Here is a 23,047-nt window from a genome sequence, read left to right as displayed (position 1 = left end):
GGCAAAGGCATAACAATAGCAGCACTTCCTGGGAGAACTCGACATCTAGTGGATATTGCCTGCAATGGCTTTGCTTTGCAGGAAATGATCAGACAGAAAATTCACATGATAGATCAACTTAGAATGTCTTTTCTACCGAAGGAGAGTAATGAATTATCTGATGTGAAGAAACCAATGAAGCAATATAAGCATATGATAACACAAATACCAAACAAGCAGTGTTTTACATACTCTGTTTTACTCATAATAAACATCAGTAATAAATTCTGATCAAATTAGCAAATATTATCAGAATATTATGCAAATAAAACAGGTTGCAAAAAGGAAATGTGTGGTCAACACCTGCCCTTCTTGAGCATATGTCTCAACTTGCATGGGTAGGCTACATATACACATACATTGAAGGAATGCAGCACAGTACTATGTATCACCTAACGGCTATTTCGTAATTTTGGTTGCACAGAAGTAGGCTTGGTCAGAAATAGCATCCACCTGTTTGTCTGAATATATGCACAAGATATATGCACAAGGGCCATACATGTTTCAAAGTTTTGCTAAAGCAATACCTAAGACAACGGGGAACACATATAAAACTATTAAAAAAGAGTGTTTAAATGTGTTTCACAGACAGCATATGGGTAAGTCCTAAATCTATCCATCAGCCACTGAGGGGAAAAAATCTATATTGGTCGACGACATATTTGCTATCATATTTACAATCACTTTAACAATGCTCGGCACCTTAAACATCCAATTAAAAAGCCTATTGGTTAAAACGTGCTTTTTTGACTTAACCTATGTTAAATGGTAATGTTTTACCGCAGTTTTGCCTCAACAACCCCATGTTATTTCAGTTTGGAGACCTATTAACCTATCACGCATTGTGCCGCTGATGGTAGGACTCTGGTGGAAAGTGTGAATTTTAATGAAGTGGGCGGGGACAGTCGCCGTTGAGACCCACCCCTAATAGATCGATGCTGCCATCGACCAATGAGAAGTAAGTAGTAGTTTTCAGCAGCCAATCAGAGTAGAAACATGTGTTTAGACGCTGTGCAGCGCTCTGAATCCGACACGAGTGTGTAGGTTGGCTGTTGTCAGATTGTGCACTGAAGAATTGGCAGAAGCCCATACAATGTAGTGCTGCTCCTCAACTATAAGTTTACTAGGCCAAGTGGAATAAACCGTTCAGGACGGTGCATAAAAGTTTGTATGCTTTTTTCACACAGAAAAAGAAACCGTTTCGTTAAAGCAAGCTAATTACTTAGGAAAAACTTCACTATCACTACAAAAGAAAGTAGCTGACTAGCTAGCGAGTGTGCTAAATCAAAATATTTGCATACAGGCTTTACTTTTTGACGGCTGAGTTGGACGAGAACCTTTGCTGGAGTTTCAGCTCTAGGTAAACGCCGGAGTTTGCGAGATTGGTGAACATTTGAAAGACTTTTGAAATCGGAAAGCGACTGTGGGAATGTCGTGTCGGAGTGGAGTGGCCCGGGTGGGTAACCAAGGACTGCAGCCCCTCCGAGCCACCGTCCCGTTTCAGCTCCAGAACCGAATAGCACCGCGCTGCAAAGACACCAAAGCAGGTAAAAACTAGCAGAAAGCAGACTTTATAACGCCCTGGAGTTTATTTACCGAGATGCCCAACTCCTCTATCCATTCTAACTCTGCCCAGACTCTCTCTCTCTCTCTCTCTCTCTCTCTCTCTCCTTTGTTAGGCATAACGATGATACTAATATTAATTATGCGAATTAATAATCTGCAGAAGTCGTTTAGTTCAGCTGCTCTTTTCGTGGCTTCGGTGCAACAAAAAATTCCTCAGTGCACTGAACGACCCCCACCTTATTCCCTACATGTTTTGTGGCCATGATGGTCACAAAGCATGGCATGGGATTGAATAAACATAGCAGGTCTGCCGTGTTAAGTCACTTTTTTTGTGTTACTGTTTGCCTGCAATATTTTATCAACTCTCATCACTGTTTTGGCATGTTCAGCACATAAACAGTGTGTGTCCTGAGCTCAAGAGGTCTGTTTTGCTTCATCATGAATATGTGCATGCAGCATCAGGAAAAACAAATTACAACTGTCACATTCCGGCGACCTGCTCTTATACCCTAATATGTCTAATTTGGGAACAGTTCCTGCATTGTTTTGTGTTGCTCAAGCATTTTACTATACAGAACTATTTTAATTGCAGGTTTAGTATCATATATCAGGGGGCTTCAACCTTTTTCAGGCCCCTTTGGTCGGTAGAGAAACTGAGCAGGGCTCCGCTGTTAAATTTTGTGTAAAACAAAAGTGTGTTGCATATTAAAAGTGGTCGATATTAATGCATATTTTACATGCTTTTTAATGGTTCTTTAGTTTGAGCGCTATTGATTGACAGTGCTGTATACTTAGGCGTTGCATTTGAATTATTTAATACATTTTAATATGATAATTTAGTTTCACCAGGAGTAGTTAGACTGACATTGAAAACTATATAAGATTCGCATAACAGCTACACTGATCAAAAGGTTTACGAACAAGTTTTCGCTCCATAAAATCCATAAACAATTACAAAGAAACTGCAAATAACCCGCTGAATAAAAATTACAAATTAAAAGTATTTTTTTTTTTAAACACTGTTTTATTTACAACTTTAGGTGTGTATGGAACAAAAGGTCTGTGTTGTTAGTAAACTTTGGTCTTAGTGTGACATTTTTTCGTAGGTGTCAGGCTGTCTCGGGTATTTTATCAGCATATCGTCAGATTTCCTCAACTAGGTGAGAATACTTTGAAAAGTCTTGTCTTTAGTTTTAGGACAATGTACGAATCACAAAGGGTCTTTAGTTCTGAGTGCAACTAGATCCTCACAGTGCACAAGACCGCTGGAGAAGAGCGGCTCTTCCACACAGCAGTCTACAAACAGATAGAGTGACCAAAATAACTTTTTTTTTTTTTTTTTGTGATTTACCAAGGCAGTAAACAGCAAATCCCTCTGGTCTCTTAGCATCTGTGTTCTTGCTCGGTAAGTCACGTGTGCGGCCCACGCAAAACAAGGCAGATATCTCCACAAGTTTTCACAGAACCGAAGCGCTGGTCATTCAAGATGTTTTACACATCCTCTCCTCACAACTTGTGTGTTAAGTAAACATTCGGTCTTACTGGCAATACTTTCAGTTACCAACATGAGTACAGTATTCTCAGCTTTAAATGTTATCGTATTTATTTTTCTTGGTCTGATCGTGAGTAATCTGTTTGTTTAAAGAAAAATACACGAGCTTAGGCTTCTTTAACTGAATTTGCCACAATATTATGTAATGTGTTTATATTCTGTGGGAACACAAAAGGGCACAAGCGGTGGACAGAGGTTTCGTTCATAGCGTTAACATGTTTGGTTGTGTGTAACTTTAGTCCATATGCCACTGTGTATTTTTATATCCTGCCCACTGTGCCTGTTGAAGGAGGATATGATTCTGAACTATGCAGCTCACTGGCACTTTTCTTCAGGACTGTGAAACGCATACACGGGCACAAATGATCTCATCAAACCTGACAAAAACACTTTACTTTTTGTTGATGTGTGTTTCATCACACACACACACACACACACACACACACACACACACACACACAGTAGTTGAAGTGGATCATAAAAGTTCATCAAAGTTGTACTGTTTTTGGTTTCAGGGTATCAGGAAAACCTTGATGAAAGGTTTTGATCCGCTTCCTTCAAATGTATAATATAAATAGTTCATTTGCAAACGGATTAACAAGTTTTTTTTTCTTTTTTTTTTTAAGAATTCTCAATCGTTTTTTTTGTGCATGTCAATAAATGTCAGTTCAATCAATCACCTTTATTTATATAGCACTTTTAACAATACAGATTGTGTCAGATCGCTTAATATCAAATAGGAGAATAGAGTGTCAGTAATGTATAAAGACTAGATTAAACACTCAATTTTCAGTTAAAGGCATTTTATTATTAAATGCAAAGACGTCATCGTCTAGATCAGCTCATTTTTAAATAGGAACTTTGTAATCAAATGAACAATGATTGCTAGAAATTAAAGTATCCCAGTTAATTCTAGATTTTTTAAAAGTGTTTGTGTGTGTGTGTGTGTGTGTGTATATAATATACATATACATATACATACACACAGGGGTTAAATGTGACCTGGATTTGTTGTTTGTGAGATTCCCTTACAAATACATTCTTGCACCTTATCAGACAAACCATACATACACCCTTACAGTGTGACAGTCTCATACACATAGTCACCCAACCTGCTTCATACCACACCCTCAGGCTAGTCTCCGTATTACACAAGTGTGCCTTGTTTAGCACCCATCAGTAAACCTCCAAGTGTCCCAAAACCACTGAAAAGACCCCAGGGGCTGGGAGGAGGTGAGTGGATCCAGGAAGGACCTGACAAGGTCAGAGATCAGGTGTACCATTATTAGTTCCTATGACATGATCAATGCACAGAGGAAAGAAAACTATTTTGTGTATGTGTGAAAATGATCCTCCAGAGTATTTTGGGCAAGAGCCTGATAACTAGCTTGTCTGCAGTGAGTTGATGAAGCACCGGGATGTTCAGCACCCGTTATGACAACAGCACCTATTTATAACGGGTCTTTCATGCATGGAGTGTGTTACACACACACACACACACACACACACACAATAAGTCCTTTACACAATCTGACATAGCTGTGTTTAAAACTGGTTTCTTCCAAGGTTTTTTTTTCTTCTCCATTCTGTCACGGACGGGGGTTTGGTTCATTGCCTCTTTTGTCTTATAAATATTTATGACTTGTAAAAACCCCTTAAATTATTAATAATTGTGATTTTGTTCACTTATTTAAATCGTCTGTAATTGAAGTGAAATCCTTTACTCTTTTCTGAATACTATGCTATTTTATGTTAGTGCATCTGAGGGGCATCCAATGTTCATAGAATTCTCTAATTCAGTTTCTTCCTTTTCATATCATATTTTTGTCAGTGTAATTAAATGAATCAAAAGGAGAAGTTTAAAATAGTTCACTTCTAGCTTATTATTTTAAATGGGACAGCGTATTCCATGCTATTTGCCTTTTTTATTGTTAAATTTCATTTATTATCTCACAGTTTTGTTTTCTCATTCTGTTTTTTCTGTCTGCTCTTTGTAGCTGAATACAAGACGAAAGGTCGCCCGCCGAAGCCAACCTTGCGACGGACATTGTCTCTGGACACTTTGGTGGGACCGTACCTTCAAGGCAACTGGCCTAGAGAACCAGAGGGTCAGCCGGTTACCTGTGTCAATGACAAGGCCACACAGGTGCGATCCTTCCCACACAAATATTCATTTTTGTGTGAACTATTCCTTTAACACAGTCTGTGGTATTAATAGCAAACAAAGAAGGTTCTGTCTGACCATGAGGAGTGGAGACTTTACTGTTCAGTGGGGAGTAAAACAAACCATCGGTTTGATCTGCCTTATATGATGCACATATAGAGTTATGCACAGCTGTTTTAACACTTGTGTTGTTTGTAAAGTATATTTCTGAAATGCCCAGGGGACATAGTGTTTGTTTTATAAAGCTGAAGTCTAGCAGTCGCTAATGAAAGATCTTGGCTTTGGGGAGAGTTTGGCTGGTAATGGAAGGAGTTTAGGAAAACTCAGCCTGGAACGGCAGCCATATTGTTTTTTCCAAATGGGTTCCATATGGGTTTCTGGAGCACTGCTCTAACATGCCTGCTGGGGTTTGCTATATTCAGTCAAACACAAAAGGTGAAAGTCTCTCTCTGCTGGGGCTGTTTGTTTTGATTTAGCATGTCAGTGAAGTACTTTTGCACTGTTCACATAATTTGATTCAGTAAGAAAGGTTCATCTAACTGTTTGTGCCATGCTGGTAATTTCTGAGAGTTTCTGGACCCTGTTCACATTTTCTGGGTTTCTCAGCAACAGAAGTCATCATAAATGGGGTTAACTTGAAGAGCAGTGCATGCGAGCACCACAAATATATGTTTTGCATTCCCATTGCCACTCTACGATAGTGTTTTCATGACTTTCAATAAAAGGGGAAAAAATGAGAGAGACTGTGAACGGTAGTCAGAACTGAGAAAGATTACAGTCCTTCCCAAAGACGCTTCATTAGAAACACACTCGCATTAGCGTTAACTTTTTTTTTTTTTTTTGTAATTTGATGGAAAGGTAATATAATACAAACAATAGTGCTATACTTGTACTTATATTTAAAAATATATATATAAAAATAACAACTTTTGAGGATTTACAAAGGTTGATGTTAAATGCGTCGTCACAGTCTTGTGAAAGGGTCCATCAGACATGAGTGAGCACGGATAATTAAAAAGAGCATAAATCTCATAATTTTTTAGGAAAGGGTATCTGAGCAATTCCAGCCATAGACACCCATCTTAATTTCATTTACAAGCTCTTGATTTATTTTTTTTCTTTCTTTGCTTTTCTGATTCAGTTCTGATTAATTTGGATGTACTGTTCAAAGATATGGTGTTCATAAGATCGGCTGCAAGAAATAAATACCTTTATTCAACGTTGGTGTATTAAATTGATCACAAGTCACTGTAAAGACATGAGAATGTTACAAAAGGTTTTGATGGCATTGATGTAACGCTAATGCTAAAATACTATTTTAAATTGTTCGTATATTTTAACATATTACTGTTCTATTGTCAAACAATGTAAATGCAGCCTGAATGAACATAAAAACTTTAGTCATCTGTTTTTTATTTGACTACATGTGACAGAAATTCTCTCTCAGGTGATGGTTAAATTTTAACACTTGCAGGAGTCATTTGTTTTGGGAAAATACCCTACAACTCTCATTTTATTGAAAATTGTAGTTGTACTAGAATTATTAGACTGCCCATGTGGTTGTAGCCCTGCATTGAGCCAGCTCGTTGCTTTGCTGATTTGTGAGAGCAGTGCTTTGTGGGTCGGTTCAGATGGTCGTTGCTTCCTCATAGATGCTACATCCAGTCTGGCTGTGTGTCTCAGCAGGTGATCTGCTATGCTTTCACTGATAACCGGTCACCCAAAAAAAGGTTTTGTTTAACATGACCTTCATAGTGACCGTCCCCCTCAACCCCTGCCCCACACACACACACACACACACACACAATGCACAAGCAAACCCCACCCTACTTTCATATATCCACGTTACATCATCCATTTCTTTCGCAATGAACAAATGCAACCCACTTTTTGGTGGACAGTCAACAGTTAACAATTGTACAGTCTCAAGACACTGTAGACAGTTTGCCCAACCCCCCATCATCCGAGCGCCCGTCCGGTCCACTCGAGTGCAGAAGGGAACTTCTGAAACTTTAGCCAGCATCTAGCGTGCTGCGCATACAGACCCTCAAACTCAATGTCCGTTTATAGGCCTAATCCCACGGCAGCCTGATGTGGGCGGGCGGGCGGGCGGGTGTCCAGGCAGAAAGGAATAAGGGCCGAATTTATATTTAAATCAACCCTCAACCCTGCCCCCACTGGGCCATGTGAAACCTCCAGCCACTAAGCGGACACGGTTAGTCCTGATCTCGCACCCCAGGGGCCGGGGGTGATGACATGTTTTAATATGGCTCACTTCAACTGCGTTTTGTTGCATTAGCATCCCGACCGCAAAAGATATTTGTGACCCCTGGCAGGGTCAGGGAGAGAAGGACGGAGGACAATTTTTGGGTAAAGATAACCCCCGAGATGGATCTCAGTGATTGGGTGACTTGGAAAATAATCGTCTGGTGTTCGGCGATATAGAGACCTGGGAGCTAGGACGGCGATGTCATGACGGTACGCCTCTGTCTGTCTGTGTGAGTGCACTTGAGGACAAACACCTTGTGTTTTTCCCTCTACATCTTTGAAATGTGGTGCAGCGGTGTCTGTGGTTTCTTTCATGCACGTCTCCGCACAGCTGTGTGTGTGTGTGTGTGTGTTTGGGCGTGTCTGTGTGTTGCAGGTGTGGCACACTTTCTGTCCTGTATTCAAATACGTTTAGTGAGGCGCGGAAGCAGCTTTCAGTTCCATTTGTGACATACTGAAAAACATGTCAACACTTGGAGAGCGGGGTGCACCACTCTCAAGAACGGATGCTTTATCTCCAACTGGTGCATGAAAGAGCGGCTTTTAAAGGGAGGGTGTGTTATCTGCGGTCTTGTGTTCAGTGGAAAGGGCTGGATTAGTCTATGTAAAGTATGAGGGTGTTTGAGATATAGTTGGTATTCAGTGAGGGGAGGTTCAGTTTTGGTTATCCTGAATGAAACGAAGCTTTGATGTGTCGCTGAGAAACCATTGTGGGTGGGAGCTTTTGTAAATTGGTAACTTTTGAAATAACTGAAATATAACCTTATTTTCATTCTTTTCGTAGACTCCCAGTTCCTGGATAGAGGAGACGCGGGGGCGGAGAGGGGGCGGCGGTCATAAGCGCTCGGCATCATGGGGTAGTGCTGAACACCTCAGAGAGGTAAATAATTGAGATATATGTGTGTGTGTGTGTATATATATCACCTTCAGAAATCATTGTAATATAATTTTGTGGTGCTCAAAAATCATTTCTTATGAATGTTTGAAAACATCTGTGTAAAACCATGATTTTCAGTGTTGCAAAGAAAGTTAAAAAGAACTGAATTTATTTGAAATCTTTTGTAACTTTAGACGTGTCTTTACTGTTACCATTTATTTATTTATTTATTTTTATATTTATTTATATTTAATGGTCTTTTCTGAAAAAATATAAAAAAACAAACAAAAAAACAAACAAAATAAAACTAAATAAAAAAACATCTGAACAGTATTGTACCATGATGTGATATAAAAGTATTTCAATTGTTGATGAATGAATATTGGTCTTATCTCCCACCATTGCTGCCATAAATAACTTCTTGACAGCAAAAATTATAATAAAAAATTATAATTTTTGGTTTTTATTTTTTACATTAATTTGTATAATTATTCAGATTGGTTCAGGCCGCTCTGTCCCACTAATTTTTAAGAACCATTCTGTACCAGTTTTAATTCTCGACTCATTTACTTTTATAGTACCTCAGTTGCTTTTTACACACATGTCCACAGAGAACACTCTACTTTTGAACAGAAAGTATAACCTTTATTGTAGGTCGGCATAAAGGACATTTGTAGTTAGGTTTCACCTTTTCTCTGTACCTTTATAAGTTTGCGTCTTCTATAACTCTCTCGTATTTTTCTCTTTCAGGTTGCTAAGCTTCGGCAGTCCTTACAGAAACGCTCCAGACATGCACCTCCTGCCATGGACTGTGACCACACACACCAACACGTTCACAACAGCCAAACACACACGCCTGGAAGTACACAGGTAAACAAGAATGAGCACACAAACCTCAATACTAAACAACGTGTCCGTGTATTTTGACCAGCTTGTTAGTTTACAGTAATGACACTCGGGACGTCAACAGAATGGTAGGGGGCATTTAGAAAGCTTGTGCTTGTTTATGATCAGTCATTATGAGATAAGCCTCTCAGATTGGCCCACATCTAACTAGCAACAGAGATTTAAAAACAGAGCAGCTTTTCTTAGATGGTGTCAGTGAGCTACAGCCATTGATATTGCGAAAACACACACACACACACACACACACACACAGATAAAGCTGGTTATGTGGCAGTGGCCGTCTTTGTGCAGTAGTATATTTAGAGGTGGCAATATGCATAAATCTTTGTGCATTGTATGCTATGCCTGTTTACTACAAATACACACATTAATCACATGCTTTAACACATTAATGTTGACATTTGTGTGTCTGTGCGTATGTATATACAATATGTGCATATTGGTTTATATATCTCTGTAATTTTTCGAGTCAAGGCACCTTTAATAATAAACAGGAGTGGTGTGTTGATGATAATAAAGAAAAGGACAATAAAAAATTGTTTCATCAAGTCAATTCATCATTGATTTATTGTCACTCGTGTGTGTGTGTGTGTGTGTGTGTGTGTGTGTGTGTGTGTGTGTGTGTGTGCGTGCCTGTGCAGACCATACCTCTTATTCCACTGAGCCGATTGGCCCCCAGACTGAGACGCAGTGTTGAAGGACTAAACCTGGAGCTGGAGGGAGTCTTTGTGTCTGAAACGGCAAAAGAACAGCACAAAGTCAGTGTGCATTTATTTGATGTAGATCTTTTTGATCTTCAGTTTCAGAACCATTTGAAACCCATTGTGTGCGTGTTTAGATTCTCGAGGTACCAGATGGTCACAGAGCCCCCGTCCCAGCTCAGAGGTACAGCAGCGCTTCACAGAGCGACCCTTCTCCTGCCCAGCTGTCCCCCTCACACTCTCCCTGCACCATCACAGACACCGGTCAGTATATGTATAAATATAGAAACAGACTTCATGAAGTCTGTATTTCGTGTACATCTCAAATTGAGACAAGATGACCAAAGATGGATGTGCTCAGAGTCTAATGATTGGGAAAAAAATTTAACTGGCATTTTGGGACGTCATTAATATTTTATCAACTCATGACAGGAAGTTCTGTGTGAAACTGTTAATTGTGTAATATGTATTTGGCTGATGACTGTTTTTATCTGTGTGTGTTGTGTATAGATATGGTTATGTGTGGGCCGCTCTGTCAGCCTTCCTCCCCTCCTCAATGTATTTCTGAGCCACCATCTTCTTCTCCTCGTCCCAACAAGACATACGTCTTTCAGAGAGAACCTCCAGAGGGCTGTGAGAGAGTACGTGTGTCTGAGGAGGCCATGTAAGTTAAGCACAAGCGCAAACCGCTGTATGTGTTCGTTCGTTCGTTTACTTCCTATCTAACACTTTGGTTTAAAGACCAATTCTCTCTACTAACTAGCACGTATATTAATAGCTTATTGGCTATTTATTAGTACTTATAAAGCACATATTAATGCCATAAACCATATTTTAGATCGCCTGATCCTCCTAACCCTTACCTAAATGTACTAACTATTAATAATCATCAGTTGATCGTGGCAGAAGTCATAGTTAACAGTCAATAACGAGAACTAAAGTGTAACCTGAAAAAACACATTAAATATGGATGTCAATTTAAAACATTAATATAGCATAAATAATGGTGTTAAGAAAATAAGTTGTTGTTTTTTTTTAAATGTCTATTTTATATATTTTTAAAATTACCATAAGTTTACATTATTTACATATCTTGCATATCTTTTTTACACAAATATTGTTAATCTGTTGAAACTACATCTAATTAATCACCAATTCGTTTAGTTAATTGATTGATTTTTTTTTTTTTTTTTGATGTTCTGGCCTGGAATTGCCTTTAAAATGCCCATAAAATTAAATGAATGAATGAATGAATGAACAAACAAATAAATTGAAGAAATACTCTTCATTGTCAGTATTCTCTAGGTTGTATATCACTAGTAGTATGATCAGTTTTCACTGTGTTTAGTAGTGATTAGTACAAGTCGTGGTGAAATGGGAGACTTGTCAGACATCCAAAAATGTCAAATCAAGGAAGCTTGTTTAGCAGGAGCATCTGTAACCTTAACATTTATTAGAAGGTTTAAGAAGAACTTAAAGGCTTATGATTATGACGGCATACACAAAGCATGGCAAGACTTCATAAGCAAAGAAAAACTGAAAAAATAGTCCAAAACTGAAAGTGAATGATAGAGACAGTCAAACACTAAGGCCATTCTCATGACATATAGCCCCAGGTGTCATTAAAAAAACAAATAGTTAATAAAAATTGCAGGATTGCAGTATGCATTATTAAAAGAAAGGATTTACTATGAAGACTTGAATACTGACATATACTTCTATATGCATATGCAGTACTTATGTATACAATCATTCTCCTCTTTCCAGCCTTCCCTGTCACGGAAATGCTCCTCTTCAGCCTTCCTGTCCTGACCCCAACAAGGTGAACTTCACACCTCACGGTGGCTCCGCCTTCTGTCCTGTCAGTCTCCTCAAGCCCCTCCTCCCTTCTATGGACCTGTTATTTCGAGGCCTGTCTGTTTCACCCATCACTGGCTGTTCGGCTCAGAGCGCCGCCCCCTGCCAGGCGCCGGGACATGCTGTGGGCGGTTATTTGAGCGGCACCCTCCCAGACCCTACCACCACCTCTCTGTGAACGGAGCACATTCATGACGGGGAAAAAGAAAAACTCCAGATGGTGGTGCCTTTGTCCCATCTCATTAACAACTTACACATCAAAGCATCTCAAAGAGAAGACACTGCTCATGCCATCCGCTCGCTTACTGATTTGTTTTGATCGAGGGGGGAAAAAAATCATGATGGAAGAACTTCATCTAAAACTGTGGTGGGCTCTCTCCGATGTGATGATTTTTTTCTTTTTGGGCGACCTTTTGACCTCAGGACACTCCACTAGGCACTTGCGATCATTTCGTTTCACATTATAGCATTTACCTATTGCTATATTATCTATGATTTCTATAAAACAATACTGTTGCCTGTTCATGATCTGTGTATGGATGTATTTTTAGCTCTGTCAGAAGAGATCCTGAACAGATTTTGTGTCAGACAAACATTGGCCCACTCTGTGGTGATTTTACACAGCTGTGGGTCAGAAACGTGTTTCTTAATTCAGTATTTACAGACACGGGTCTTTACTGCAACTTTCTTAGCAACACGAAAGAGGCAGTAATAGACCAGAGAGCCAGTGTTTTTGAGGGCTTTTGAATACTCTCAGTCTGTTTAGTAGTTCAAAACACATGCATTTAGACATTATTAAGTACAGCTCTGAACTGTAAGCGTTTGATGAATGTCACCAAATGTTCAGCAAAGAGGTGTTACCCATAAGCTTTTCAAAATTGTCCCGTCATATTTCACTTCTAATCAAAAGAGAGAAAAACAACTGTGCCATAATTGTAGGACCAGTAAGGGCATATTTCATCGCTGTATTAAAGTTTAAAAAATAAATATTTGTATATGTATGTATAAAATAGGTACTGAGATAGATTTGGTTATTTTTATATTTTATCTTTTGAGTTTGGGTTGAAATATGATGGGCATATTTTCTTCTGTGAGATTCGCCGATCCGGAGAAACTGTGTTTACAGTTATAATGTAACGAGGGAAAGGGCACAGGCCGTTATGACTTGTTTATTTTGAGGTCTTCGCGCGTCGTGGGCTGCTGTCACTTAAATTCGGTGTAAGAAAAGAATACCGACGGGACCCCATTAAGGGTTTATTTTGCTACGCACTTGATAAGTGTGCTGTATGTTTTCCTGAATTTCACTTCAGACTTGACTACTAATCTTATCCGCGGTGGTCATATTGTTCAGTTCGTTTGAGCACAGGCTGATTCTACAAACACTTCACGTGAGACACAAGCAAGTGTGCTGCATTCAGGTACAGTGTGTGTGCATATCTTAAAGAATGACACTTCCAGCAAATTATTGTTTGCTGTCGTTTAAAGCACTGTCATTATCCCGTATATTTGCATGGGTAGTGTCTCAGTCTTGGCATCATCCATAGTTTTTTTTTACGTTCTGATTTGTTACCTTGTTCTGTAAGGGTGCTGTTTTATTGAAATTGTTCTCAGATTGTTTGTCTTGAGTACAATTATTGTACACCAAACCTGTTTTGTCTTCTATATTGTAAATGTATGTTTTTCAATTTTGGCTGCCATAAATGAGAAGTGCTGAGATATAAGAGTGTGGGGCTTGATCTATCTATCTATCTATCTATCTATCTATCTATCTATCTATCTATCTATCTATCTATCTATCTATCTATCTATCTATCTATCTATCTATCTATCTATCTATCTATCTATCTATCTATCTATCTATCTATCTATCTATCTATCTATCTATCTATCTATCGTGTATATACTTAGAATTGGAATGCTATGATTTCATATTTGTATGAATGAGATGTACACGTGATACTTGCAGAGGGACTCTGAGCCCCGCCTTCTTAAAGGTTCCAGCCCTGTGATTGGCTGCATGTCGTCCGCTTTTGCTTATTTGGACCAATCCAAGTAATACACATACCGCTACGTAAAAATCCTTACTGCTTATTTTCAAGAAAGGCCCCGCGGATTTGTTTACAGGGACTCGTGCGTAATACCAAAATAAAAATCAAAATGTCAGTAATTTGCAAAAACATAGACAGAGCCGAAAACCTGTGCCGGGAGGGAAGTCGACACGATTCAGTAAATACTGACCTGTTTCTGGCGTAATTCTGTATATTAATTTTGTTCTAGATCATGATAAAGCTGCAGGCATATCCGCAGACTACCTGGAGTTCCTCAGGTCCTTCTACTCCAGTGTCATTTGACGCGTCAAATGAAAACATTTATTAGAGACAGCCCGAGCGGTAGTTATCATCTGCTAACACTAAATGTCATAAACAGATCGTTAACTCAGTACCTCGAGCAGAGAATTACGTGAACGTTTCCTCGCGAACGAACGCCGCGTTTTTACCTGCATTCGTTTTCAGGATGCGGCTGTTTGGACACAGCTAGCGCGCGGCTCACTTACGTTAACGCGACCGGTCTGTAAATCGCATAAAGAAAACGTCCGGTAGTACTAGCGGAGGTAATACCGTTGCAGCTGTAAGTCGCTTTCAGGCTGTAGATGTAATAGCAGAGGAAGGGGCGCCTGGTCATCAGAGCAGAGAAGAGGGGGACCTAGAGTCGCGTCATCATTTCCGGGCTACCGAGCGCCGGTAGAGTGGATCGGGACGCAGGAGCGCGGGGTACGGGGAGCGGAGCGGTGTCCGTGTCTATACCGAGACTGCTGGACGATAGCATGGCCGCCGGGAAGGCAGCGAGCAAGCCGTCTCTCTGGCAGAACGAACGGCTCCGGTTCATCGTGTGTTTCTGCGGAGTGTTCGTGTGTTACTTCTATTACGGGATCCTGCAGGAGACGATGTGAGTAACGCTACCAGACGGCATTGTAGGTGAAGCGTGTGCATTAAGGAGATATCGCATTAATGTGTTTTTTTTCCACCCCATATATTTTGACTGCTACTCATTTTAATGCAGGTGCTATTATTGCACTAATTACTTTCTGCACGCGTGTAGCAATACCGAGCAGAAAGACCCTTCAGCTTTTCCGCCTTGATAGTTGAAACCCTCTGCATTCTGTCCAGTAGATGAAGATGAGCAGTCTGACAGCTCTAGCTTTTATTTCTGTAAACCAGTGGCTTTTTGACTTGAAGGCCCCTCTTTGTACAGAACTGTATTTGCAAAATAAGCCATTTCTGTCTAAGCTGATAGATATCCCTATTGTAATAAAAGATAAATCAACTCAAAAATGTATTACCCATATACTTTATTCTACATCGCTGTTTTAACTCATTTGGGCCCCTGGAAGTTTTACTGGCACCCCCTGGGGCCAGTTGAATAAAATATGTCAGGAGCTAATCAGTCTTATATTTCTTATTTTAATTGGGGCAGTACCTTTTTGCAACTGGCTTTTTTTAAGAAGAAAAAAATTGGTTAACTAATTGTTAAGACTAGTCTAAGTAGTTTATGCATCTGGTTCCTGATTAAGAACCACTGCTTTAAACTAGCTAGTATCTACTAGCATAAAATATTATGTAATATGATATTAGTGTATGTAGTAGTAAGTTATTTCTAGGAATCTGTATTGCAATTTTGTTAGTAACTTTTTATTTAGATTAGTTATCAAAAGTTCCCCAAATAAATAAACTAGCATGTCCTCCAGTAGTTGCTGGAATTTTACTAGTAATTAATTAGTTACTTGCTATTCCCATATAGACTGCTGTGCCGATCCCGTTTGTTAACTACTAGTAATATTTGTTATCTTACTAGTTACAGCTTTTTTATGTGTAATATGAGATTGAAAACTGGACTTGAGTCAATTTGTTATACTAAGAAGAACTATGAAATTATAGAGTAAGTATTCATTTGTAAAACTGAAATAATTGGAATATATGCTGCAATACGATATATATTAGTATATACTAGTATAAAAGTAAAAATAGTTACAGCCCTTTGTTTGGATAGTCTACTAAAAGTAACTTAGCAACTACATGTTAACTAGCAGTCATTAGAGTATTAGTAGACTTAATAACCTCTAACACTTTATTCTGATGGGTTCACAACATACAACGTAACCTGCTGATTATGAGAAACTTTGCCAGTATATGTATATCAAATTATTTTACTAATCCTAAATCCTTCTGAGAGTTAGCAAATATGTAGTTGCATGAGAACTAGTTGACATGTAGCTGTCATATAAGTCGCTTATATGTAGCAGAATGTCTAAAGACGACTATGAAAATAAAGCGTAACCATAAGTGAAGATCTATCTGAACCACAGATGTACAGCTAAGACAATGTCCGTAAACTTAAGTTACAGGTCAGAAAGTAACACACGTAACGCAACCCGGCACAATGCCTTTTTTCCTCTTCTGGCGTGATGGTTCGTCTCAGATGAACAGGTCGTATTGCCGTGTTTTTAACCGTTTCACCTCCACGCGCCGTTTTGAACCCTCTCAGATGAGCTGACCTTTCAGCATCCTCAAGAATATTTTTATCAGGCGCTAAAATTAGTCGCTTATGTAAACAACAAATTCTTCCCCAGCCGCTGTTGGTTATTTTTTACCTCCAGTGATTATTTAGTCTCCTTGTTCCACGCAGCTGTCCGCTTCAATCCCACAATTCAATGCCTCTGTCCTGTGTTTCGTCCAGCACGCGAGGAGACTACAGCCAAGCGGGGAAGAAGGAGAAGTTTCGTTACGCCACCACGCTAGTCTTCATCCAGTGCATCATCAACGCGGCCTTCGCCAGGCTCTGTGAGTCAACTGCGCTTGGCGTCGTGGCTCGTTTAAATGCTGCTGCGGGTTTTAAAATAGCATGCTCTCTGTTTTGTGTTTGTAGTAATCCAGTGTTTCGAGGGCTCGAAGCAGGACCACACGAGAAGCTGGCTGTATGGCGTGTGCTCTCTGTCTTACCTGGGCGCCATGGTGTCCAGTAACTCGGCCCTGCAGTATGTCAACTACCCCACGCAGGTCTGCACAGGTCTCCACTCGCGTATATCTGATCGTCTTCCTCACATCGTCACGCTCACGGCTCTTTGTTCTTTGTAGGTGTTGGGGAAATCCTGTAAACCAATTCCGGGTGAGCATATTTATCCGGTTTCTTTTATATCAAACAAACACAGGCAAGAATGTAGAGCTGAGCTTAGCTGAGCTTGTTCTACTGTAAAACACACATGGCCTTAGGCATTTAGGCTTTCATTTGTACATGCACTACCGTTCAGAGGTTTAAGGTCAGCAAGCAATGAATACTTTCAGAAAAGGTGCATCAAACATCACAAAACAAAACATTTATAATCATACAATCAGTACATTTTTTAATTAAATGCTGTATTTTTTTTTAATAAAAATATCTAGAAAAACGTCATCATTATTTCACAAAAAATATGATTATTATAATCACTTTGAAGGACGGTGTGACCCTGAAGACTGGAGTAAATAAATTCATCTTGCCATCACAGGAATAACATTTTACATTTTAAAATCTATTCAAATACAGTCGTGGTAAACAATTAAAAATGAATAAATCCATCCTGAAATGTTTGAATGAAAGTGCGCAAAAGACTAAATATTAAGTGTTAAGCGTTATTAAGTGTTTTAAGACACTAAATAGAGTCATTACAATAAATAAAAATATCCATTTAGATGGCTTTTATTAAAAAAAAAAAAAAAGAAGAAGGAGATAAAATGTCTTGTAAATAACATTCAGTAAATGTTATTTACTGTAAAGAAAAATACAGTAAATAACATTCAGTGTCCTAGTACTTTTTTGGCCACTTCTCATCTGGAAGTATTTTTGTTTAGACTACAAAATTTATGCTTGCCTCATATATTCAATGACTAACAGTGAGCACATATTCCCATATGGCCATATTTTTTGGCCAATGTTTGTTGGCCATATGGCAAACTCTTTTCTTTGTTCCTGCACTTCTTTTTAAGCACCAACAGAAACGGCCACAGATTGACGGTGTTGGTCAGGTCTTCTCATCGTGCTTTTTGTCCCTTTGGTTTCCCAGTGATGATTCTGGGTGTCACAATCCTGAGGAAGAGGTATCCCATGGCTAAGTATCTGTGTGTGTTTCTAATCGTCACCGGGGTCGCCCTGTTCCTCTACAAACCCAACAAAGGCTCCAGCACATCAGACGAACACACGTTTGGCTTTGGAGAGATGCTGCTGGTTGGTCTCTCTTCATTCACGTACAACATTTCCTGTTTGCTGGTCAGAGCTGAAGAGTGTTTGTTTGTTTGTTTGGCAGCTGCTGTCTCTGACTCTGGATGGGCTGACAGGTGTAGCTCAGGACCACATGAGGGCACGGTTCCAGACCGGAGCCAATCACATGATGCTGAACGTCAACATGTGGTCCACATTGGTCCTTGGAATAAGTGAGTCATTAAATGGAAAGACCTATTCAGTTATTGGTTTCTTTTAAATTAATTAATGCTTGCACTCTGTTAGTGAAAATACTGGTTATTAAAGATGACATTTTCTTCATGAGATTCAGATATTTTGCAGAGTGTCTGATTTTAAACTCGGTATTTAAAAAAAAAAAAAAAAAAAAAAAAAAAAAAAAAACTTTTGTGAAAGTTATAGTTAAAACACAGTATAAAAGGGGCAGTAGGATTAAGAAAATCTGAAATGAATAGTTTTATTTTGCAATGATACATTAAACTGAACAAATGTGACAATAAATATATTTATTATGTTACAAAATGTTGATATATTTCAAATTAAATGCTGATCTACCTTAAGACTTGTTTTAAAAATCCTATAGAATCCAACCATTGGAATAGATTTTGATGATTTATCATGTTGATGCATAAAATGAGAAATCTTACATAACAATGTGGTGTTTGTGTAATTAAGATCAGTTTTGAAAATATACAGTTTTGATAATATTTTTATCAAAAAAACTCTATTTTACATACTGCCTTGTGCATTTAACATCATCTAGGCAAAAATGACGGTTTGGTTGGAATTTTGTTGCCTCATTTTTTTTTTTTAAAGCCATTTGAGAGTAAACGTATACATATTTAGACATCATTTGAGTACCCTGCATTATTTTCTCCCAGTTTTTGCACTAGTGTTTTGTTTTTTTTTTAAATAGCATGTCCATCCTCGTGAGTGTATTTTCCTCCAGCAGGGGGAGCTCTGGCTCCGTGGTTAGTTTCGCTGTTGTTATTATTTCAGGCCTGACAGAAGCAACCCTGCTGATCTCCAGCAGCTGTTCAGTCTGTCTGCCTCAGCTCTGAAAGGCATCTGTTCCTCACTTTTAATCTTTAATCTCATCACACATGCAGCAAACTTCCTTCCTTCCAAACCTCTCATTATGAAACCAGAGCTGTCCTGTGGTGCTCTCTGAAGTTATCAGAAATAATGAATAGTTTTTGTAAAGTTTCTCTTTCAACTATGCAAATGTAAAATAATACGGAGTCCAAAATGAACAGTTTGCCAAGCCCAAATGTGAGAAAAAACCGGCTTTGGTGGGTAAAGTTACTTGCCAACCTTGTTATGGCGTGATAAACACTTTTAAATGAGTTTTTAAAAAGCAGAATGTGAGCGCTGTAGCTAGCACGAGAAATTCAAATCTACATGCGGACCATCTACTAACAAAATCTCCCGCTCTTTCTTTCTGTGCAGTTGTGCTTTGGACCGGGGAGGTGTGGGAGTTTTTGTCATTTGCTGACCGCTATCCTGGCATCATCTATAATATCCTCCTGTTCGGGATCACTAGCGCTCTTGGACAGGTGGGTTTGTTATTTGTAGAACAGCACCATCTTTCATTTAGACACCGACGCCTTAAAGGTGACACATCATGAAAATCTGACTTTTCCCGGTTTTAAGTGCTGTTATCAGGTCCCCAGTGCATCTAGCAGCCAAGGAAACATTGTTTTAGTAAGCCTTTTTCTGCAAGCGACTGAAAAAACGTCTGATTTCGTGATGTTGTGAAGGGATCTCGTTATAATAATACCGCCCCTTAGTCTGTATATTTCCACCATCATTTTGATATCGCAAGCGACACTGGTCACCAGCTCTAATGCCATATGTAAGAAGTTTAAACCTACATGGTTTAAAATGATTTCAGAGTAATAAACATATAATATAATCATAACCCAAACGGATGTTTTAGCAGGTATGAGCTGTGATGGTGCGGCTCTATTCTGGAAAAGGGGGCGGGGAGCAAAAGTTCATTTGTATTTAAAGAAACAGGCACGAAAAACCGAGTGTTTCTGCTTCCACTCAAAAGAGACATTTTCAAAGTGATTTATCAAACCAGAGACCTAAGTCACAAACAAAAGGGCATAATATGAGAATGAGCTGGTAATCCAGTGTTTATTCTCCTCATCTTTCTTCTCCCAGACCTTCATCTTCATGACTGTGGTGTATTTTGGGCCGCTCACCTGTTCCATCATCACAACCACGAGGAAGTTCTTCACCATCCTGGGGTCTGTGCTGCTGTTTGGGAACATCATCAGCACTTTGCAGTGGTTTGGTACCATCCTCGTCTTCCTTGGTGAGTGATCTGCTCTCAAAACTATATTGTGAATTCAGAATGAAGTCAAAATTTGCTAAATTTGCCACTCAAGAAACGCTTATTATCAATGCTGAAAACAGCTGTGCTGCTTAATAGTTTTGTGGAAAAGTAATACATTTTGCAGGATTCTTTGATGAATACTTTTGAGTTCAAAAGACACACAAACAGTATATATTGTGAAAATATTTAAATGTATACTTATTTATATATATATATATATATATGGGCGTGTGTATAAACGTGTACATATAAATATATACATGTGTATATATTTATATGTATATAAATATATGTATATACATGTATATTTATATACATTCATATAAAATGTATATGTAACAAAGTATTTTTCCTAGATACTGTTCATGTGTGTATTTGTATTTATATACACACACAATAAATATACACCCATATATATTATGTACACAAAAACCTTTATTTTGTATGCAATGAAACTTTACCTAGTGCTAAAATAAGTTTATACATAGGAACGATTTACATTTGTTTCCAAACTTCATTTGAGCATAAGATTTTGGATGAAAAATGTTAATTAGAAACACATATTCAATGATGTATGTCCACATTGACCAGTCTTGTACTTGCGAGCTTGTTAAAGTTGAGTCGTTCTATTTTGAGAAGTACTAATAATCAGTCCAGAGCTGTATGACCATAGTCAACGGATATATAATAAGCTCAGCCATGACTGTGCCCTGTCTTTCAGGCCTTGGACTGGATGCCAAATTTGGAAAGTCTCCTAAAAAGATGACGCGCTGAAGCCTGGAACCCTTTGTGTGTGTGCGTGTGTGCGTGTGTGTGTGTGAGTGAGTGTGCGCGCGCCTGCGTCTGGACCCCTGTGACAAACATAGACGTTTATTCTAAACACTCTAACTCCATCATTAGTGTACTTAAGAGGTGATGTTTTAGCACTCAAAATATTATTACGCTGATGTTCTGAACATTTAATTATGGGATATATTTGCCCATCATCGCAGAATGGTATCCATGGTAACAGAGGGACAGTGCAAAAGCGTGTCTGCGCCTAATCATAATCTGTCATGCTCATAAGGTGAAATCAAAAAGAAAAGTTTGGATAAAGATCCAATTTAAAAAGTCTACAAAAGGTAGACACACCACAGCCGATTATAGTTCCTGGAAAGACTCCCTCCAGCAAGCCAACCACTGAATTTTTTAACTACCACAGTTCCTACTTTTGACACATTTCTATATATACCTCCTAGACATTTGAGAAGTCAGATAGGTGTGTTCTGCCTTAATTGTAGTCTTAATTTAGGCAGTATATTGTGAAACGTCTTACTGTCATTGCATTCCCCAAAAACTGTATGTGTGTGGTGTGTTTACAAACACCTGTATAGATTATTTGTCACAACATGGCTTTTTCATACAAGATGTCATATTTATATTCATGTGTCTCATATGTCTTGTTTAAAGCCAGCAAAACAATATTTAGAAAGTTGGCATTTTTTTACGAAAAAATAATAAATCAAACTCTGCAATATACTGTATCCTTATGTCGGAATAAAAATGGAATTTTCTAGATTAATTCTACTCTGCCTCTCCACGAAGCGATCTGTTTAGAATCGTAATGGGTTTTTAAATAAAGGGATTCTCAATCAGGTTTCTAGAAGATGCCGTTGACCAGCTGTCACCGGGGAACGTCTGCCAGAAACGCTCTTCACGTCTGCCAGCATCATGTTCCCGCTCTGTTGGGAGAGAGAAAAACAACCAAATGACATTAAACACACACAACACACACACACACACACACACACACACACGACATGAATGAGTTCGTGGTGTGAGCGACGGGCTCTTCGTGAAGCTTCGAAACCCGTGTGAATCATTTGATTCGAAGTAATGATTCAGAGCACAAAAATCACGTGATTTCAATAGTGGCGTCGTAATTTTTATTTTTTTTACAGCCTGTGATCGTAATCTAAGAACTGGTGTTTTTAATTATTTCTGATTGCTTTTAATAATTATTTTAATAACTAATTCCAGAAAGTTAAATAAACCACGCAATATACTGACGATTTATACTATTATGTTATTGGGTCATTTAATGCATAGATCAAACTTTCAATTAAACATTCGAAATAGTTTTTTTTTTCGCCGTGTTCGAGTTTTATTTCAATTTTTCAGTTCGAAAGATTCGAAAAATGGAATGTCTTTGATTTCAAACTCCTCCCATGATCCCTACGGTGACTTGTTACAGTATGAGTGCAAACCTGTTATCTTGGCCACGAATGAAGGTTATAAATCGACTTTACGCTCAAATAACATGGTCTCCTCGCTTTCGTAAACTGCATACGCCGTAAGCTGCTAACACGTGCATATAGGCACGACTCTGTCTAAACGAGGGACGGAAGTGGACGGTAGCGTTGGCCTGTCGTGCTCTGACTTGAATGGACTGAAGCAGGAGACGCAGTCAAACTGGATGAAACGCAGGCTACCTGAGAGTCAGCCCTCCACCTCTCATAGTCGT

The 23,047-nt window shown here is 38.9% G+C and overlaps 2 protein-coding genes across 4 annotated transcripts; both read left to right on the top strand.

Annotated features, from left to right (window-relative positions):
* The first annotated feature begins 1,088 nt into the window (after positions 1 to 1,088).
* Positions 1,089 to 13,648, top strand: fam117aa (family with sequence similarity 117 member Aa). Of its 3 annotated transcripts, XM_043233770.1 has the most exons (9): positions 1,089 to 1,203; positions 1,343 to 1,586; positions 5,155 to 5,303; positions 8,374 to 8,469; positions 9,217 to 9,336; positions 10,014 to 10,130; positions 10,211 to 10,337; positions 10,584 to 10,737; positions 11,841 to 13,648. In XM_043233770.1, the coding sequence occupies exons 2-9, from the start codon at positions 1,469 to 1,471 to the stop codon at positions 12,106 to 12,108; spliced, it is 1,149 nt and encodes a 382-aa protein (XP_043089705.1). In that variant the 5' UTR covers positions 1,089 to 1,203; positions 1,343 to 1,468; the 3' UTR covers positions 12,109 to 13,648. The 3 variants fall into 3 exon arrangements, with proteins under 3 accessions (XP_043089705.1, XP_043089704.1, XP_043089706.1); XM_043233769.1 differs by having other exon boundaries at positions 1,098 to 1,586; XM_043233771.1 differs by lacking the exons at positions 1,089 to 1,203; positions 1,343 to 1,586; positions 5,155 to 5,303 and adding an exon at positions 8,008 to 8,143.
* A 610-nt stretch (positions 13,649 to 14,258) lies between these two features.
* On the top strand, positions 14,259 to 22,110 carry slc35b1 (solute carrier family 35 member B1). Its single transcript, XM_043233779.1, has 9 exons — positions 14,259 to 14,876; positions 16,665 to 16,768; positions 16,854 to 16,984; positions 17,063 to 17,093; positions 18,028 to 18,188; positions 18,268 to 18,394; positions 19,650 to 19,756; positions 20,370 to 20,523; positions 21,266 to 22,110. The coding sequence occupies exons 1-9, from the start codon at positions 14,755 to 14,757 to the stop codon at positions 21,316 to 21,318; spliced, it is 990 nt and encodes a 329-aa protein (XP_043089714.1). The 5' UTR covers positions 14,259 to 14,754; the 3' UTR covers positions 21,319 to 22,110.
* Positions 22,111 to 23,047: the final 937 nt, after the last annotated feature.

Source organism: Puntigrus tetrazona, chromosome 3 (assembly GCF_018831695.1).
Source record: "Puntigrus tetrazona isolate hp1 chromosome 3, ASM1883169v1, whole genome shotgun sequence".
In the NCBI taxonomy this organism is placed as follows: domain Eukaryota; kingdom Metazoa; phylum Chordata; class Actinopteri; order Cypriniformes; family Cyprinidae; genus Puntigrus; species Puntigrus tetrazona.
This window is presented reverse-complemented; position numbering and strand designations above follow the sequence as displayed.

What these genes read in the sequence shown, in the direction of transcription:
- fam117aa (XM_043233770.1), top strand. Translation starts at nt 1,469, where the DNA reads ATGTCGTGTCGGAGTGGAGTGGCCCGGGTGGGTAACCAAGGACTGCAG. An exon ending in TCAATGACAAGGCCACACAG is followed by an intron (nt 5,304 to 8,373) that starts GTGCGATCCTTC and finishes TTCTTTTCGTAG; the next exon opens with ACTCCCAGTTCCTGGATAGA. An exon ending in CGTGTGTCTGAGGAGGCCAT is followed by an intron (nt 10,738 to 11,840) that starts GTAAGTTAAGCA and finishes TCCTCTTTCCAG; the next exon opens with CCTTCCCTGTCACGGAAATG.
- slc35b1 (XM_043233779.1), top strand. Translation starts at nt 14,755, where the DNA reads ATGGCCGCCGGGAAGGCAGCGAGCAAGCCGTCTCTCTGGCAGAACGAA. An exon ending in CACATTGGTCCTTGGAATAA is followed by an intron (nt 18,395 to 19,649) that starts GTGAGTCATTAA and finishes CTTTCTGTGCAG; the next exon opens with TTGTGCTTTGGACCGGGGAG. An exon ending in TCACTAGCGCTCTTGGACAG is followed by an intron (nt 19,757 to 20,369) that starts GTGGGTTTGTTA and finishes TTCTTCTCCCAG; the next exon opens with ACCTTCATCTTCATGACTGT.